The sequence below is a fragment of the Panthera onca genome, chromosome B4, assembly GCF_046562875.1.
Source record: "Panthera onca isolate mPanOnc1 chromosome B4, mPanOnc1 haplotype 2, whole genome shotgun sequence".
Lineage (NCBI taxonomy): Eukaryota > Metazoa > Chordata > Mammalia > Carnivora > Felidae > Panthera > Panthera onca.
The window spans coordinates 91,520,410-91,540,460 of NC_138345.1; the positions used below are offsets into that span (position 1 = coordinate 91,520,410).

At 40.6% G+C, this 20,051-nt stretch overlaps 2 protein-coding genes across 2 annotated transcripts in view; both read right to left on the bottom strand.

Annotated features, from left to right (window-relative positions):
* Nucleotides 1-20,051, bottom strand: part of GRIP1 (glutamate receptor interacting protein 1) — a 691,569-nt gene that overhangs the window by 478,989 nt on the left and 192,529 nt on the right. The gene's annotated exons all lie outside the window — the stretch shown is intronic.
* On the bottom strand, nucleotides 4,072-7,720 carry LOC132676039 (uncharacterized). Its single transcript, XM_060628215.3, has one exon. It carries the CDS (start codon nucleotides 7,466-7,468, stop codon nucleotides 6,683-6,685), a length of 786 nt encoding a protein of 261 aa, XP_060484198.1. The 5' UTR covers nucleotides 7,469-7,720; the 3' UTR covers nucleotides 4,072-6,682.

Sequence of the window (20,051 nt, forward strand, 5' to 3'; positions counted from 1 at the left end):
TACACTTCATGCATACATACCTTGTCTCTATGCTACAAAGTCAAATCCATGAAGACAGGAACCATGCCTATACTATATATTTCCTGCACCTAACATAGTGCCTCATACAGAGTAGCATTCAATAAACATTTGTAAAATGATACAATGATTGATTGAATAAATGAAAGAATGCTAGGATAGGTTTGGATCTTAGGTCTCCTTGTCTTGTTCATTCATTATCTCATGAATCAATCTCATCCTAAAAATAAAGATGGTAATATCCACATTGTTACAAAATGGGACCTCAGCTTCTTTAGAAAATAATTGGCTCAAATCCTAAATTGCCATCACCAGAAAGGATTTAATTTCTACCAGCAAACTATGTAAATTGAGCTAGATTTCCAGGAATGGTTCTTGATTGGTCTGATCAATCAGAAGTGTTGCACTGATGTGTTAAAAGAACAGGAAGTGACCAGAATGTAGTCATCTAACTGCAAAATTCCATTTTTATACGAGTTCTCTATGATTGCAAGGGCTCACCCATTTCACAGGCTGCATTATAAACATCAACACATTCACCATAAAAATAAAACCCTGGCATTGTTGTTAGTCAGTAATTAAATTCTGTGCACATCCAGAATTTTGCTGGCATGTACATTTTAATAATGAGGTTGTCTTAAAGGCTCTTGAAAGGTAGTAGAAGACTTCATTGCTTAACCAAAGTCTGCCAATTATCCTTTAACTTTGCAGTTTTACTAGGATCAATCATCCATCATATTGTGGTATTTTAACCGGTTACAAATTAAACAGAAAAAGTAATAAGAAAAGAAAACTAATTTTCCTAGACTACCCTAATGCTGCCAAGCATAAAAATGCACTTAACTGAGAAAACTGCTGAGAGATTAATACAGAATTTGTGTGCTACTAAAGAAATCATTACAGCAGCTAAGTTCTGGGAATATGGCCTCTGCTAAAGTGAAGGGAAAGATCTTTTTTCAAAAATAGTGGTGCAGTAAGATTAGATATTTATTCTCTATTAATGCAAAAAAGGATTTTATTAGTGTAACTTCATTTAAAGTCACAGATGCAAATCTCAGTGAAGAAAAGATTTCAATGGCTACGCAATTTAAATTATATTATTAGCTCAAAGGAAAAGGATGACATTTAACTTAAAACAAAGAAATCTACAAAAGGGGTCATAAGCATCAGCTAAAATAAAAAAAATAAGCTATCTAGCTTATTTAGAAAAAAATCTAGTTAAGGTAGAAAGAAAATCAAGGATAAAGAACATTTTTATATCACGTGTAATTCTTTATCACTGCCCCTGTTGTCATCATTGTTGTCATTATCAACATCGTCATCACCACCAACCCCCCCCACCACCACCACAGCTATTCTTTACCAAATGGCTACTCTTATCTTACATACAAGTATCTTACATACATTTTCTAATTTATTCCTCAAAACAACTCTGAGTTAAGTTTTATTATTGCCTATGGTCAACTCTTGAAGAAAGTGAGGCCAAAACAGGTTAACTAGCACAAATTATTTGCCTAAGCCTTGTAAGTGGTAAGTTCAAACTCCCAACAGTCTGATTTCACATTCCCTCATAATGATCATCTGTCTAGATATTTCTGACACTATGTATGATGGACACAGGAGCTACCGACAGAGCAAAGCTGCAAGGCAGCTCATGGGCTACATGAAGCTTAACAAGGTATTATGTGACTCGTTTCAGGTAAATGAAACTTCCTGGTTCTCAAATGCCTCACTGGTGGCAGGACTAACCTAGAGATTTGCAACTGGTTGGCACCAACTGTTCAGGGGAAAAACCTGGACATTTACGGGGAGGTGAGAGCACAATGATTGCGGACCACTCTTCTGGGCATTTGGTGCGCAAGAGTCAGTCACCGGGGTTGTAATGAGTGGGCAATTCCACTAACAGGAAAACTGTCTTATGTTCTGCTTGATCTTGCAAATACTCCAACAGACATTCAGATGTTAGAGAAACCCTTTTTATAACTCTTTGAATCTGTACATTAACTCTTTTTTCACACGTAAACACCAAGTATTTTGCTATTTTAATACACAATGAATTTTCCAGGAATGCAGCTACCATGTATGTATGTGTGGGTGACTGGGTATGTGTGAGTGAATCTTGCTTCGTTTTGAACTTTATCAATAATGGTACACCATCTAGGAAAATTATACCATCGACATGAAGCCAATTACGGTATTTGAGTTGCCAATACAACACACCTGTATCTGACAGCATGTGTGGCTGTTCCATTTATGATGATTCTATGAAACAGGTGCAAGCATCTGACTACTTCTATATGTCTTCCAGAGAAGTCATGCTCAAGCGTTTATATATTGATACTAAGGCATATGTAATTTTTATACATCATAAACACAATCTGTATATAAATTATATAAACTTTAAGTATACATATATAACTTTATATACATACATTTAATTTTATATACATGCATAATTAATTATTCTTTTTATTTTTCCTTTACATTTCAGTCAGGGTGTGATATTGATTTTTTAAAAATATATTTGAGTTGATAATATGGTTGGTGAAATTTATTTTAAGTCACAAAATTGTTGTTACTAAATTTTTGCCAAAAAAGGGTACAGTGGTGGTGAGAGCCTACAGAAATTCTGGACTGAGTGGTATCTAGGGTCCCACCTAGATAAATTCTACTTAAAATTCTACTTCATCCTATTAAATAAAGCCATAAGCAGTGATTTCCTCTACTAACGTGACTACAGTCAAAATCAAAAGTGAACTGCACACTCCCTCTTACTTAGCATTCCTGCTCAAAGGACACACACTTTACATTTCTGGAAATTCTCTGATTTGCAAATTTACATAAGGGGAACTGCCTTTCTTAGTCTAGGCGGCAGAAAATGGCATTCCATATCCACTCCTGCATATCCAGCCTTTCCTCTTAACCCACACAAAATCATACCTGGCAGAGTCAGTCAGATTAGAAAATGAAATGAGACTATGCTCATAAAATTATTTTAAATCAAAAAAACATGTGAAAGAGTGAGTGAACGGAATAGCAACAGAAACAATGAATGGCAAATGAGAGAAATGATGTGGAATTAAAGTAATTTGATTACTCTGCACTGTGGGCCAACATTATGGAAATACTCAGAGGATTACAATGAAGTATCACATTGTAAATGAAGAAGAGTTTAAAGTTTCCTCAGTGCCTTGCCATCTGGAAAGTTCCCTTAGTCAAACAATCATTAAACAAGACTTCAGAACTATTTTCAGAGGGATATGAATGGCCTTTCTGAGGTCCCTTCTCACCTTCAGGTTCAGCTGACTAAACATTTACTGAGCACCCACTGAACAGATGGGCGGAGCACTGCGCTGGGTGCGAGGGAGGGCGATGGAAATGAGGAGATTCCTACATTCCACATTCCTGCCGGACACACACATATAAATAAATCTGAAGTGAGGAAGACAAAAAACAGTTACGAGAAGCACAAAGTGCTAAAGGAGCCCATGAGAGGAAAAAATTCATTTCAGCTGGAGGAATCTGAGAAGGCTTCTTGGACGGGGTAGGATTTGAACTGAGCTTTAGGGAGAAGAAAAGCTTCGATAAGTAGAAATGAGCAGGAGTGGGGAGGGAGCCCAGACACAGGACACAGCTTGAACCAAGGCCTGGGAGAGGAGAAGGCATAGGGCACAATGGAGTGATGGTATTACGGTAGAAAAGGGACACTGGAGAGGGCCAAAATAAAGCTGTCTTTGAAATCCAGGTTGAGGATTCTGTATATTCAACATTCATCAAACAAACATTATAGAGCACCTTCTATGTATCTGACTCCGTTTAGAGAGCAGAGATACACCAGAAAACAAGGCAGATGAAAACCTCACGGAGATTACATACTTAGAGAAAAATAAGAAAGAATATATAGTAAGTCAGAGGCTGAGAAGTATCGTGGAGACAAAGGAAGAAGGGGAGAGGACTTGGGAACTTCCAGTTCAGAAGGTCCAGGCCTCACTGAGAAGGTGGTGCTCCAACAGCGGCTTGCAGGCTTTTTTTTTTTTTTTTTTTTTTTTTCCCTGTTATAAAGTGATTTTATTAAATTGATTTGGACATACTGTAGGTCAAATAATATTTTCCGAAGATAACAATTATGGACTTTAAAGCTCGACATAAAATTAGTAGCTTCAAAAGTGTTAGTCATATCCCCCAGCAACAGCATGATAAAATAATTCAACTATGTAGAAATATAGAACTCTAGGACTAGCTGGAAACTCGGAAATCATTTAGCCTAATGTCCTCATTTCGTGAGAAAACCAGACTCCACGATTAGGCGATTTGCCCAAGCTCACACACCTAATAGTAATAAAGCTAGAAATCAAACTGATTTTTCCTAAAACTAAAATCCTACCGATGATATTTCAGCTGTCTCTCTACCAACTAAAAGTCTAGGCGGCTCTCTAACACCGCAGCCTACCGCGACATGGACAAGGGTAAGACACTACAGTAAATCGTAGTCGAGGGCGTCAGGCCTGGAAGAGGCTTCCCCCAGTGACTCGGCTGGCCCTCTCCTGGGAAAGGAGGACGCACAGGAGGAGGGACTTCCCAAAGGCTGTGAACAGAGCTATCTGGATGAAAATCCAAACAGGGATACATTTACCCCCGAACCCCATCTCTAGTTTCATGGCCCACCCACTAAGTTATGTGCTCCTTTTAAATCTCCTTTATGCCTTGAGGTTTTAGTTACACAAAAACCCCTTCCAGTCAAACAGAAAAACCTAATTCAAATATGAAGAGAAAATCAAGCTTTGTTTCAGTATTTGGACGACTGTTTTGGGTAGTTCATTTCCCAACCTCTTAAGACAGTTGACAGACACTGTGAACCTGCTCACCCATTTCAGAGCTTCAAAGACCCTTAACTTCCCCCAAAGACTTCCTGAGCATAAGGACTACATGTGGGAAATCAATGGAAACAGGAATGAGAAGAGAAACAAAGTTAAAAATTAGGTGCTTTTTGTTCTCATCATTGGGGACTTTTGGTCTTCTAAACATTCCTTGAGTCCTTCCACATGAGTTTTTAATATCAATCTAGCCACAAAAAAAAAAAAAAAAAAGAGCAAGAACAAGAAGGAGAAAAGAAAAAAGGGCCTATAAACGTCAGAATACTGAGCAACTCAGCATCTCCCCCCTCCCCGCTGCTCGCTCCGCTCCAGCGCCCGGCCGCCTTCCACTCCACAGACGCAGGCGCGGTGGCGGGGCTGGCCGGCCAGTGCCTCCAGCCTTGCCCGCTCACTCCGATGCCACCCTCAGAAAGGCCTTCCCTGACTGCCGTCTAATGATGCCCCACCCCCACCCACCCCACTCTAAATCATCACCCTAGTTTATTTTCTTCATAGCACTTAATCACTATCTCAAACTACATTATGTATTTGCTTACTTGCGTATCGTCTCCTCCACCAGAAGTAAACTCCATGAGAGTAGGGCCCTTGTCTGTCTTACTCAGTGGTATTCCCAGCACCTAGCACAGTGCCTGGCACATAGGAGGTGTTCAATAAATACTTGTTGAATGAACGAAGAAAGGAAAGGAGAGAGTAACATAGACATTCATGCCTAAAAATGAATGGATACATAATCCTCAGTGAAGGTACTGAGGACTCCTACACATTATTGCCCAAAATTACAGAGACTAAACATTATTCGTGACTCCTCCCACCATCCACTTCTCCTACGGTCTCCCCTAGCTAGTAAGGAGCTCCATGTGTTACAAGAGGAGCCCGAGAGGGCAATTCTGGATGGAGAAAAGTTCTAACTTCGCTTGCTTGCTTCTTCCTATTTACATTCAGCTATTTCCAAAAAAAAAAAAAAAAAAAAAAAAAAAATTCAAGTTAAAAATATGTGATGAAACCACTAGAAAATTAGGTCTAACATAGAGACACAGTGATTAGCAGAATCCACAAGAATTTTTTTGAAAAGTTCAAGAAAAGTTCAAGGGCATGTATGTCTGCCAATGATTTCTCTGACAGGCCAGTGAATGGAAATTGTGAGTCACCTAAAATCTAAAATGAAATTTAATGCCATCTAGGAAGGGGTGGATATTTATGGGTGTTTTGAGGACACACAGGTAAAGTGGGTTCAGAAATAATGGGATATATGGAAAGATATGTAGGGGCTGAATCAAGTGAGAACCTCAGAAATACCAGAACACTATCTTAGTGGGAGCTGTCCATCTTCAAATGCATTCATTAACCAGTATGTTTGAATCAAGAGAAGGAAGGGCATGAGCTCCCGAAGGGGGAATCACCGGGATAACTTTTAAGTAAAGCATAGACAGAGGGTGACTCAGGAGGCTGGGCAATGATCACGGTTTCCTGTGTAGTATTTCCAAGTACTGAGGCATCATGCCCAAATCCCAGGAAACACACACCCACGACTGGGACCTCACCGCCCGTCTGGGGCAGACACTCAGAGGGATTCCAGATTCAAAGTCAAGTTGTGGAACATACTTGGCATGAATCCAAAAACAAAACAAACAAACAAAAACCAGAAAAACCAACCTCGCATATGCCTCTTCAAAAAGAATGTCCTGCTGGGGCTTGCTGTAAAAATTTCTTGGGTCAATGTAGGTATTTACAGGGTTTCCTTCCTAGTGGCACTTATGGGTTTTAAGAATTTTAACTGTTAGCAAAACACTCTATATAACTGATATTTTGAGATGGTTTCTCTCCTTTGTGTGTACTCTCTGGTGAATGCAGAGGCTGGTGCTCTGACTAAAGGCTTTCCCACACTCATCACATTTAAAAGGTTTCTCCCCAGTGTGCACTCTCTGGTGGATGCAGAGGCTCGAGCTCTGGCTGAAGGCCTTCCCGCACCCACAACATCTATAGGGTTTCTCCCCAGTGTGAACTCTCTGATGGATGCAGAGGCTCGAACTCTGGCTGAAGGCCTTCCCGCACTCATAACATTTATAGGGTTTCTCTCCTGTGTGAACTCTCTGATGCATGCAGAGGCTAGAAGTATGCCTGAAGGCCTTCCCACACTCTTCACATTTAAAGGGTTTCTCGCCCGTGTGGACTCTCTGATGCATGCAAAGATTTGAACTATTACTAAAGCCCCTTCCACACTCACTACAGACATAGGGCTTCTCACCTGTGTGAACTCTCATGTGAATTTGAAGATGTGAGCTCCAATTGAAGGCTTTGCCACACTCATAGCATTTATAGGGCTTCTCCACTGTGTGGATTTTCTTATGTCTGTTAAGTTTTGTTGTAGTACTAAAATCCTTACCACAATCATCGCACTTATAGACCTTCTCTCCTGTGTGGTCTCTCCAATGAATATGAAGTTCTGATATATGAAAGAAACCCTTATCACACTTATCACATTTATGGGGCTTCTCAGCAGTGTGGATTTTCTGATGCATAAAAAGATCTGCTCTCTCAGAGAAAAATTCCCTACACATGGGGCACTTGTAGATCATTTTTCCTATTTGGTATCGTGATTTAGAGGAGGAAATTTCCTTACGACTACTATAGTTGAAGGATTGCTATTTCATAGAATCTCTTATTTGGCCATCCTGGCAATTTATCTCAGGCTTGCTCTATTCGGTAGGGCTATGGTTGGCCTAAGCTTCTCCCTGCCCGTCTTTCTATGGAAGGTTTCTTCCTGCATAGTGCTCCTCACTCAGTATTATTACTGATCATAAAGTGACATTTACTCCCACATGAATTCTGTAACTGCAGAATTCTGTAACTGCAGTCCCCATATGGAATGGGGACTCAAGAACAGATCATGACCACCACACTCCAATTAGAATGGCCAAAATCTGGAACCCCGGCAACACCAAATGCTGACAAGGATGTGGAGCAATGGGAACTGTTGTTGTTGGGAATGCAAAACGGTACAGCCACTTTGGAAGACGGTTTGGCAGTTTCTCACAAAACTATACATACTGTTAACCATATGATCCAACAATCACACTCCTTGGTATTTACCCATAGGAATAAAAACTCATGTCCACACAAAAACCCATTCACAGATGTTTATAGCAGCTTTATTCATAGTCGCCAAAATTTGAAAGCAACTAAGGCATCCTTTATTCAGTAGCTGCATGCATAAGTAAATCGTCACACATCAGATAATGGAACATTATTCAGCACCATAAAGAAACGAGCTACTAAGCCATGAGAAGACATAAAGTTACCTTCAATGTGTATTACTAAGTGAAAGAAGCCAACTGGAAAAGGCTACCGACTGTAGGATTCCAACTACATGACATGATGGAAAAGGCAGAACTATGGAGACAGTAAAGAGATCTGTGGTTGCTGGTGGGGGTGGAGGAAGAGAGAGGAATAGGCAGAGTACAGAGGATTTTTAGAGCGGTGAAAAGATTCTGTAGGATATTATAATGATCGATATATGTCATTAGACATTTGTCCAAGCCCATAGTATGTGCCAAGCGTAGTTACTCTAAGGTAAACTATGGACTTTAGGTGATTATGATACTAAATGTAGGTTCATTGTTTTGGTAAGAATGTACCATTCTGGTGAGTGGTGTTGATAATGGGCAAGGCTCTGCATGGGTGGGAGCAAGAAGTATATGGGAAATCTCTGTACCTTCCTCTCAATTTGGTTGTAAAATAAAACTGTTCTTGAAAAAGTCCCTTAAAGAAGAGAGACTGTGAACAATTTACAGAATCGGATTTACATTTTGGGGTGATAACTCCAGAAACAATATGGATTACTGATTTAGGAGTCCACTGAGGAGTGGGTAACTAAAGAAGCAGCAGATTGCATTGCACATCATATAGTGTTCATGATTTCTAGCTATATAGCAATGTATAAAACCATGCCTACAAATGCCAAATGGCAAATATATGTCAGTGGTTACCTTTGAGATGGAAGAAGAGAGAAAAGGAAGGAAGCAAGAAGGAAGGTGATGTATTGTGGATTCTACTATCTTAGTTTTCCTTCTTTTTTAAAAAATATGTATTTATTTATTTTTGAGAGAGACAGAACACAGCAGGGGAGGGGCAGAGAGAGAGGGAGACACAGAATTCGATGCAGGCTCCAGGCTCTGAGCTGTCAGACAGAGCCTGATGCAGGGCTCGAACCCACGAACCATGAGATCATGACCTGAGCTACAGTCAGACACTCAACCGACTGAGCCACCCAGGTGTCCCTCTTTGTTTTCTTTTTTAAACCAGTAGTGAGTTTGCTATATTGATCTCTATTCCTATTTGCAGTCTGAAATAGTTCACAAAAAATAAGACCATTGTGAATGTGGACACTAGGAATAATTAAAGTAATTCCTGTGTAATTACATTATTATGATTACCACTTGCTATGTACCAGGCACTATGTGATACACAGGAACTACCTCAACCAATCCATACAACCACCCTGTGGAAGATGGTCTTGTTACTATCTTCCACTTACAGGTAACAAAACATAAATGGGACACAGAGGCTAGGTAATTTGGACGAGGCCATACAGCTAGCAAACCAACCCATACAGTCTCCAAACCAAGGCAGCCAAGTTCCAAAGACTCTACTCAAAACCAGTGAACAAAACTGCCTCTCCAACAACAAATAAAAGCTTGAGCTGGAGGAAACTGAACATGAAGGAAGGCTGAGAAAGATAGCAACAGAGTTAAGAGGCGGTGTCAAGGCAAAATGGACTGAACAGCAACTAGTTATAAGATTCACTCACTCACTCATTCATTCATTCATTCATTTTTTTCAATGTTCAACTTTCAAAGCATATTTCTTGAAGCTTATGTGCCAGGTTTCATTCCAGATGTTGCATTATAAGAGTGATAAGACAGCTTACGGGTAATTGGAATACGGTGCGATTAGTACTCTAATAAAGACATACACACAGGGCATGGGAACCTGTAGAGGGCCTGTCTAAAACGCAGACTTCAGGGGCGCCTGGGTGGCTCAGTCGGTTGAGCGGCTGACTTCGGCTCAGGTCATGATCTCACGGTCCGTGAGTTCGAGCCCCGCGTCGGGCTCTGTGCTGACAGCTCAGAGCCTGGAGCCTGTTTCAGATTCTGTGTCTCCCTCTCTCTGACCCTCCCCTGCTCATGCTCTGTCTCTCTCTGTCTCAAAAATAAATAAACGTTAAAAAAAAAATTTAAAAAAAAAAAATAAATAAAATAAATAAAACGCAGACTTCAGAGACAACTTCAGAGACGAAGAGGGAAACTGATTGAGCAGAGGCTGAGGTGTCTATTTGCAGTATCGGAGATGTTTAACCATGGCTCGCTTGAAGAAATGCAAATAAATGGTTAATATGGAGAGAAGAAGGGACTGTAAGTTTTTGCAAAAGATGAAGCTGGAGCAGTTAGCAGAGGCCAGCTTATGAAGGGCATGGTCAGCCATGCAAACGTAAGGAAGGAGCTAAGGACGGATGAAATTGAGAGCAAATTCAGTGTGCAAGAGATGGGGCAGATGAAGCCTAAGAACCTCACATTTTCTAAAATTGTGGATATAACATCATCTGCTAAGAGAAGGGGAGGTGGGGGCAGATGAAAGCTTTAGGACAGAGAACATCAGAAATATTCACGTTAATTAAACTGACAGGAAATTAACAGGGGATCCAACATAAATGCATCCTGACAAAACGGAGGATGTAGTGAAGGTAAAGTGCCTTGACGTTGAGTTTATCGGTCAGCGCACACGTCGATCAACATCACAGTTGGGAGATTCCGATCCATTCTCGACCATTTAGAAACGGAAGCAAAGAGGTTGCAGGAATAACCAGGGAATAACGACAACCACGGTGGGAATGATGGATTCCGGACTAATTTTTAAATTCTTTGTAAGGATTCAATGCTAGTAGTAATAAAGAACATAGGCTATATTGCTTCCAACTCATAGAGTTTATATGGTAATTAGAATTGAGCAGAAGTAACAGGAAGAAAATGCCAGCCATGGACAATAAGTAGTGGGAACATGGCAGAATACATGTAACTAATTTGTAGGAGCCAAAGATTAGCCAAATGAATCTCAAAAGAACGTTGTGCTGATTAACTGACTGTACCTTAAAAATTAAATAGATTTTCGTTGATGTTTCTTAAGGTTCACTCAATATGTGTTCCCTACAGGCACCATTTCCAAGTAAGAGGTGAGGGGAATGAGAAGAACATCTCCAATTCTCACCTGTAGCCTAATATGAGAAGTCAGGTTTTCAAGCATTATTCCTGCTCTTCTTCTGTTCTTTTCCTTTCCTGCAAATAACATGTAAGTGGGAAACGGAAGACCATTTCATTTCTTTTCCCTTCGTTTACTAATTCCTGCTGATATTACTCCAAATGGGCTATCCGATGAATAGCAAAAAGACTTCCTTTAAAAAACAAAAACAGAAACAAAAACAAAAAAGAACCCAATGAGTAGAAAAAAAAAAAAAAAGAAGCAGAGGCTCTTGTGTATGGTAGTGGGGCAAGAGAGCCGCGGCACAGAACTCCCTTTTTCTGAACGCTAATACCAGCAGTCAGTTTTAAGTCTTAGTCTGTAAAGATGTGCTCTGGGGCTCACAAGGAAAGTAAAGGGTAAACTTCTTAAAGCATAGTTGGAGAAGCTGAAGCTGCTAATTAGCTCTAATGATCTGAATGCAAATTAATAAATCTCTATGCTAAAAATTACACGCATATATAATTGTGACTTTTATAACTTGAGAGCTCCACTTAACCCATTATTCACTTTTTCCTTCATAGGACCTGGTATGGATGGGTAACTTTTTTCCTTCTATATTCACCTCTTTATTATTGAAGTAAAGTAGACATACGATATTATAGATATTACAAGCGTACGACATATCTGTATTCACTTATTTATTTTTTTTGAGTATAGTTGACACACAATGTTACTTTAGTTTCAGGTATACAGCATAGTGATTCATCATCTCTATAGGCTATGCTATGCTCATCACAAGGGCAGATATCATCTGTTACCATACAACGCTATTACAAAATCACAGACTATATTCCCTACACTATGCCTTTTATTCCTGGGACTTATTCATTCCCTAACTGGAAGCCCACATCGATAGAGAACTTTTTTTTTTTTTTTTTTTTTTTTTTTACTACCTTTCCTGGACCATCCATCACACGCACCATCGAGCTTTACAACTTTCGAAGGTCTTGTTAAAAGAATCCAAAGGATGGCAGAAATGAAAAGCCACAGACATTTTTACAAAGCAGGGAAAAAGGGTCAAGCACAAAGCTGTGGAAGACTGAGCAGCTTGAAAAATCCCCAACATAGTTGTCTCCTCAAAAACTCTTGGACCCAGCAAGAAGAAAAACTTGACATTGCAATGTGTGGCTGATGGCTGTTGGACATAAAAGGCGTAAAAGAACACGGCTATAACAAAATGGTCAGACACCGGCATTTTGTTCAACAAAGGCTGGAGTAGTCGTCGGGAGTAACTGAGATAATTGATCACGAGAAAGCCTAACAGGGTGCTTGATACACAGCAGGTTCTCAAAGAGGTCCTTTCACTCATTCATCCACTCGAACAGTCAAGGAGTATCTAATTCTGATTTCCAGTCTCTATTAATTCACTTTTTGCTTCTCTTCCTCTGTCTGTTTTTACTTTTCCTATGTATACTTGCCTCCTTTGCCCCCTTTTCTCCCTCCTCCCCCTGCTTCCCCCCCCACTCCTCCTCATGCCTTCCATTGCATGCATAAGCACTTTAATTTCCTCTGGAGGCACCCAGAAAGAACAGGCATTGAGCCTCATCACCAAACACTCATCAAAGACCTGAACCTTGGGCCCTACGGCCTGCACCCCCTGTGGAAACATACTCTGCCATCGCTTACAAGGCCACTCTGCTGGCAGTGCTGACATTAGAGAGCCTGAGCTGGCGGTGTGTTAATAGTAAGTGGAAAAGGGAACTACACCTGGAAACTGGCAGGCCGGGCAGTGTCCACTGGCAGGAAACCTCAAAGTCACCAGAGAAAACCTGCATGCAAATGAAGGTCTACACTGTGCTCCGGGTCTGACAACAGTGGCACAGGAGAAAAAGTAAGAGGAGCAGGTAGATCTCAACCCAAACCCATTTTAGGTTACTGAACAGCTGTGACCTTGAGTAACTGCCTAACTTCTCTGGGCCTCCGTTCGGGTCTGTAAAGTTATTATGAGAATTACTTAGCCTATGTGTCTACGAAAGCATTGGGAACAGTGTCAGGAATGTATTAAGTGCCAAGGAAAATAGTAACTGCTATTACCAGCACGACCACTACCATCATTTTATTTTTCAAGATAAACCCAGAATGAATATTAGAATCATCAATACTAATCACAATAATATCCTTCTTATTTTATATTTTGCTTTTCAGTATCAAACGCACCCTCCTCACGCTCTCATTTGGGCTTCCCAACAGCCACATGGGCTGGAAGGATAATTATCTCTATTTCACTGACAAGGAATCTAAGGCCATTTTAAATACTGTTCTACTCTGTCGTCCTCTGCCAGGGTCATAACTAAGGAAACTCCTACAGTGGAGACAAACACATAAGCAAGGGAAGAAACAAAAGCTGGGAGGAAGGATCTTTTCCTCTCTCCCCTTCCATCCCACCAATCGCCATATTATTTGTGTCCTTCATTTCCCCTTCCACCACCACCGCCACCGCCCCCCGCCCCCCCCACGGTGTCCTTCATTTCTCTTTTCTCCATCCCATCCTCACTGGCCTGGCCTTTCTCACCTGGCCCTTGGATGACTGAAACCACCATTTCCTGTTCATCCTGTCTCTTCTGTCTCTGCCCCTCACAGCATTCTCCACATGAAAACCCATCACACCATTCTCCTCCAGGGGCTCTCCTCATCTACTCCAAATGGACTCCTCCAGTCTCAGTCCCACTGCATGAGTGCTCTCCTCCTTCCCCTCACGGCTCTGCTCACCGTATTCCACAGTTGTTGGCTTTTGTCTCCACGCTAGGTTACAAATTCCCTAAGGCCATGGACAGTATCATTTTCTCACTACCCATCAAAATACCCCACCCATGTTAAGTGCTCAACAAATGTATGCTGCACACAGAAACTGAAACTCTATTAATGCAAACATAGTGGGACAGGGGCACCGCCCTGACTGTATTTACATGGTTTGCATCATTAGTGGGCACATGCATGGAAATGGGCCTCCTTTGAGCAAAAACTAAGTCTGCTTAGGATCAAGCACTTTCCCACTTTGGGGGAAGGAGGTTGGAAAAGGTTCCAGAGTCTCCCTTTACTGTCTCAATGATTCAAAGCTCTCCACCAAGAGAGTTTACAGTTAGGGTAAACATTTGTCCTGTCTGCATGGAAAAACTGGTTTGTAACTGTCATCCAATGTAAACAGCAACAGTGACCCATATAACTTTGAAAGATGTCCCAGTTCATATACTGTATTACATGGTGGGAAAAAGGGCAGACTGGGTGTGAGCTCGGTCACCTTCCAGATTTGTGACCTCGGCCAACTCCTCTAAATTTCCCATTCTCCATCTACAAAATGGATATCTACCTCACCGGATTGTGAATATCGAACAAGACAAAGCATGCAAAGTCATCGGCATAATGCCTAGCACGGTGCACAGATGGTGGCCACTACTATTATCACTGATGTTGATCACTCAAATGTACCTGTGTGAACAGAAAAACATATATATACAATTACGTTAACTCTACAACACATTCTGGCAACAAACCGATCAGGTTTTTAACTCAAACCATGTATAAATGCCTTTTGTGCAACATTACAATAGCCCTTTTCAGAGTAGAGAAATGGGGAAAAGCAGGACAAAAAGCTGCATGCTTGACCTATGTATTTTGTTAATAATTTAAGTGAGACCACTTAGCGCTTTTGCTTACAAGAGGGAGCAGAGATCCGCACCTCCCACTGATGTATCAGAACTCTTGTCAGCCACAAGGGAATAGAGAGCTGTTTGAGAAATTGCCTCTCTCTAGCCTCTAATAATAATATAAAGCATATCAGTGAGGATCTATAATTGGTAAAGAAGGCTAAGACTAGAAAGGAAGACTCCTGCTTTCTAGAATTGTCTTACGATAAGTGATAAATGTCTTTTAGAAGAATTAGACTCAAAATACATAGAAATAAGAAGAGAGGTTAATGCAGCTTAACATATTATTATTCAGCAGAGTTGACACCAATTGGAAATGGATGATCATGAAATGCAAAAGTTGTAAGAAACAAAAGCCTTAAGACACAAGAATTATAAATGGATAGATCAAGCTTAGTCTTGAATTCAATGAATTCTACACTACCCAATGAATATCTGATGCACAATTTCTTAAACCAAAGAGGAAAGGAGAGGGAAAAAAATGAAATACAAGACAGAAAATAAAAGGACAAAAAGTAAAATACAACTTGTGCAGGTGGAAGAATAAGATTTTGAAGTATCTTCTAAAATAGGCATCACTCGTAGCAATTCTTGTTGCCTCAAAGTCCTCTACTCTTCGAAGAGTATAAAGTAGAGGGCAGGACCAGGAAGTAGTAAAAAGAAGCCATTTCCATTCTTGGATTTCAAAATCGACCTGTTTTAAAACAGAGCATGAACACCTTGATTTTCCCTTGTAAAATCTGGGTACTTAGGGGTTTTCCCTGGACTCCAAAGATATGTTTTAAATATCAAGGTTAGCTTACAGAATTGAGTATAAAATTCTACAATGAGCCAACAGATCTGCCCACTGAGATCAAAACCCCAGGAACTCTTCAGAGAAACTGAGCATCCCAAAGCAGAAGACACTCATGGTCCGTTTTCAACTAAAACTTTCAATGGTACCCACACCACTCAAGAAGGCTGCGACAGAGAAATGTCAGTGGGCACATTTCTACAGAGACGACTAGCCCCCCCACCTTCCCTCCATACCAGTTCCTCTTGGCACCAACGGGGGATGGAGAAGAGCTGGAAAATCCCCATGGGCCCTTGAAAGGGGCATAGAGGGTGGCTATGAATTGCCAGCAAATGTGTTCTCCTACATGTGTGGCCCCAGACAATAAGAACCTGTAGCGAAGTCTGTGGATAAACCAAAGCCAGGATTTTATGTCGGTGGGGCTGAATCTGAGAGAGAAAATAGCAAGGAAAAAGCCAAAGTGATGGCCAAGTCAGCAGAAAAAGACCTCCAGGTACGGATTGTGCTAAGATCAGGGACACTTCAGTAGCAGATGAAGTGAGAGTAGAAGCTAGTGCCCAAAGAGCAGGTAGGACAAGACGTCTCAGAGAAGGCAGGGAGAAGGAGAAGACAGCTGATAAGCCAGCCACCGCCTCCCCTCAAACCTTCAAGGTTGCATAATCTACGTCCCACTCTGCCACCCGGGCTCCACTGCAGAGAAAAGGAGAAAAACTCTGAAAGACTAACACTTTAAGTGGATGAACGGTAAGTTAACATGGAACTGACCCTATTATCTGGAGTGGACAAAATTACGAGGAAGTGGGGAAATGGAGACTTAAGTGCCCTGGTTAGAGAAAATTAAAGCTACGGTATGAGACTCTAAATTTAAAATCCCCCCAATACGTTATGTGTCAAATCTATGCAAAATTCGCCTGATAGCATTTTTGTTACCAAAGCGAATCCTGAGAAGATGACTTGAGTTCCAACCCAGAGCAATTTTTACTTCCTCCTAACTCCCTGGGAAAGGGGGTCTCCATTTTAAAGCAAGAGGGACACTGTCAGAAAAGTTGGAGACAGAACCCTGGGTATTTAATGCGCCCAACAACCTCCTGACACGACATGAAAAAGTCCAAGGGTCACAGAGGCGAAGGAACTTTTACAAGGTCACACAGCTGACAGGTGGCAAAACTGGGATTCAAACCCAGCTGTCCCTGACTCCCGAAGGCCAGGCTCTCTTTCTTATGTCAGCACGTGAAAATTAGGGGGGAGGAGGCTGAGGAACAGAATTCTGGCATGTGCTTCACCATATGCACTCTACACATGCCTGACACTAATTTGGATCTCGTAATACCGAAAAATGGACCTTTCTGAATGATAATGAAGCAAAATCGGAAGTGAGATTATTCTTATTTGCAAGGTTTAGAGTTTGTTTGCTACCTCCTCTACGCAAATATTGAATGTGTGTGTGTGTGTGTGTGTGTGTGTGTGTGTGTGTGTGTGTACACCCAACATATTATTAATATTTGAGTGTGGATTATTTCAAACTCAAGTAAGGGGTGCTTGGGTGGCTCAGTCGGTTAAGTGTCTGACTCCTGATTTTGGCTCAGGTCATGATCTCATGATGTCGTGGGCTCAAGTCCCGATTGGGCTCTGTGTTGGCAGCATGGATTGGATTTTCTGCCTGGATTTTCTGTCTCCTTTCTCTCTGCCCCTCTCCCACCTGCATTGTCACTATCTTAAAATAAATAAATAAACTTAAGACAATTTGTTAAAGAAGTAAATGAAGCTGAGAGCTGATTTCATAACTGAATATGGGCCTTGATATAGAATAATTTTGGAAAGACAAAAGATTATCCTTAAATCATATAAATGGAGGCTTTTACAGTAACAATGCTCATAATAAACAGAATAAAATTACTGCCTTTAAAAGTGAAACAATGTGCATTTGTTACTGACAAATTAACAATGATCAATATCTGGAATGACTTCTAGTTTTCAATTTCTGCTTACTCCTCAAGTCCAATTACAACCTCCTCCCATTCTCTACCTCCCCTGCAGTAAAAATTCTCTTTTTTGAAGGCAAAGCTAACTAAGAGACTTCCCTACTGAAAATACGTTCACGTTCCTAAATGTAAAAGCTCCCAACGGTCTTACAAGGTCTTATAAGGGTAGATGGCTGTCCCTGGCACTCATTCATCCTACCCTGCATCTACTTTAGAAAGGCAGGACCATTGGAGTATGTGGCAATAATAAACAAAAGTAATAAGATAATAATAGTTACAATAAAATAACAATAATAAGAAAAACTAATATCTGGATATCATCATATAGCCCCAGAGCGCTCCTTGACAAATAATGTCATCCGTGACAATAATACTGTGAAGAGCCACAGTAGATATGTTGTCATTGTTAATTACTGCTGTTCCTACTACTTCTCCCTGTTTGACAGTATGCATATGAAGTCTCAACAGGTTCAGGGAGTTTTTTGTTTTTTTTTTTTTTAATTTTTTTTAACGTTTATTTATTTTTGAGACAGAGAGAGACAGAGCATGAGCGGGGGAGGGTCAGAGAGAGAGGGAGACACAGAATCGGAAGCAGGCTCCAGGCTCTGAGCTGTCAGCACAGAGCCCGACGCGGGGCTCGAACTCACGGACCGTGAGATCATGACCTGAGCCGAAGTTGGATGCTTAACCGACCAAGCCACCCAGGCGCCCCCAGGGAGTTTTGCAAGATCACACCCCTACTATCACCCACTATCACTCACTAGATATGAAATGGATTTCAAACCTTGAAACTTGGGGAACTGAGAAAGCAAAGCAATTAAAAGTGTGGTGTATGAACCACTTGACCTTACCCTTTGTTTCTCTGGCTTTGTTAACTACGGCGGCATAGGAGAAGAAACCACTTTTAAGACTTTGCCTTAGGAGTAAAACATATTTTAATAAAGGTTGCCATTTCAAATCTAGCAATAGTCAGAAATAATAAGGACTGCTAAAGTATAGACATTTTTGAGAAAGAAGGCTTAGAATTCCAATTGTAATTACTAATGATAATATTTACATACTATTTATAAAATTGCTCACTGTGGTCTCAACGTTCTCATGGGTAAAATGTGGTTAAAATGGTACCCACTTCAAAGATTGTTATGAGGACTGAGTGAAATCTTGCCCTACGGTGCTTGGAATACTGTCTGGCACACCAGGAGCCCATTAATATTAGTTAGTAGCCCATGATTCTAATGATAGAATAAGAAACTATAGGTCATTGGTTTTTTTCTAGGTGTCAAGGATATTTATAGCTGATATTTAGTTGCCTTTTAACTAACTTCAAAATTCTATATACGTACATTGCCATAGATGGAATGTTTGTGTTCCCCCAAAATTTATACACTGAAATCCTAACCCTCAAGATGATGGTACCTATGGGGCACCTGGGTGGCTCAGACGGTTGAGCATCCGACTTGGGCTCGGGTCATGATCTCGTGGTTCGTGACTTCGAGCCCCACATCAGGCACTGTGCTGACAGCTCAGGTTCAGTGCTTCCCCTGAACCAAAGATTTTTCCAGTAAGACTGTGAAGGTATTAGTTCATAAATGCCTCCCTATCAAAAAAAAAAAAAACAAAACAAATCCTACTTTAATTAAAAGTAAATTTAATTTCGATAAGGATAGGCCTAAATCCACAGCCCTCAGTCCCCTGTGTACATCAGAATCATCTGGGGTCTGTAGAGTTTGTTTTTTTTTTTTAATTGAAATGTAGTTGACATACAATTATATTAGTTTCAGATGTATAACACACTGATTTGACATTTATATAAGTTATGAAATGGTCATCCACAAGTAGTTGTTACCATCTGTCACAACACAAAGTTATTACAATATTACTGACTATATTCCCTAAGCTTTTAATAAATACAGAACCCAAGTCCCACCCCTGGTGATTCTGCTTCTACTGGTCAAGGGTGGAGCCCACAAACTGAAAACTTTTGAAGCCTAGTCAGGTTATAAGAATGAGAACCATGGATCAAAATTAGATTTCCCAGTTCTGTTTTGCTAATAGGAATGAAAATTTTGTTTCTGTACTGTTTTTCTACTGAACAACACAGTTGTTCTCATCAGACTTTAAAAGCCACATTTAAACAAATCAAGCCATATTTTGATCCAAGGAATAGTACCCAAAAAGCTTTGAAGATGACATTTGAATAAACAATCTAGTCTTGTATAACCACAGTGGGATGTTAATGAAGAAATAGTGCTAGAAAACACAGCTGATCTAGAGAAAAGTGAAGCTCTAGGAAGGAACACGATTTGTTCAAGGGAATAAAGCCAGCAGCAGACTCTGCTATCAAACCTGTTTCTTCCAATCCTGCCACACTTTTTCTATTATAAGTCTAATGGTTTCTCCGCATGCACACAAGAACTTTTTTTTTTTACAATGTCACATTTTGAAG

What these genes read in the sequence shown, in the direction of transcription:
- LOC132676039 (XM_060628215.3), bottom strand. Translation starts at nt 7,468, where the DNA reads ATGATCTACAAGTGCCCCATGTGTAGGGAATTTTTCTCTGAGAGAGCA.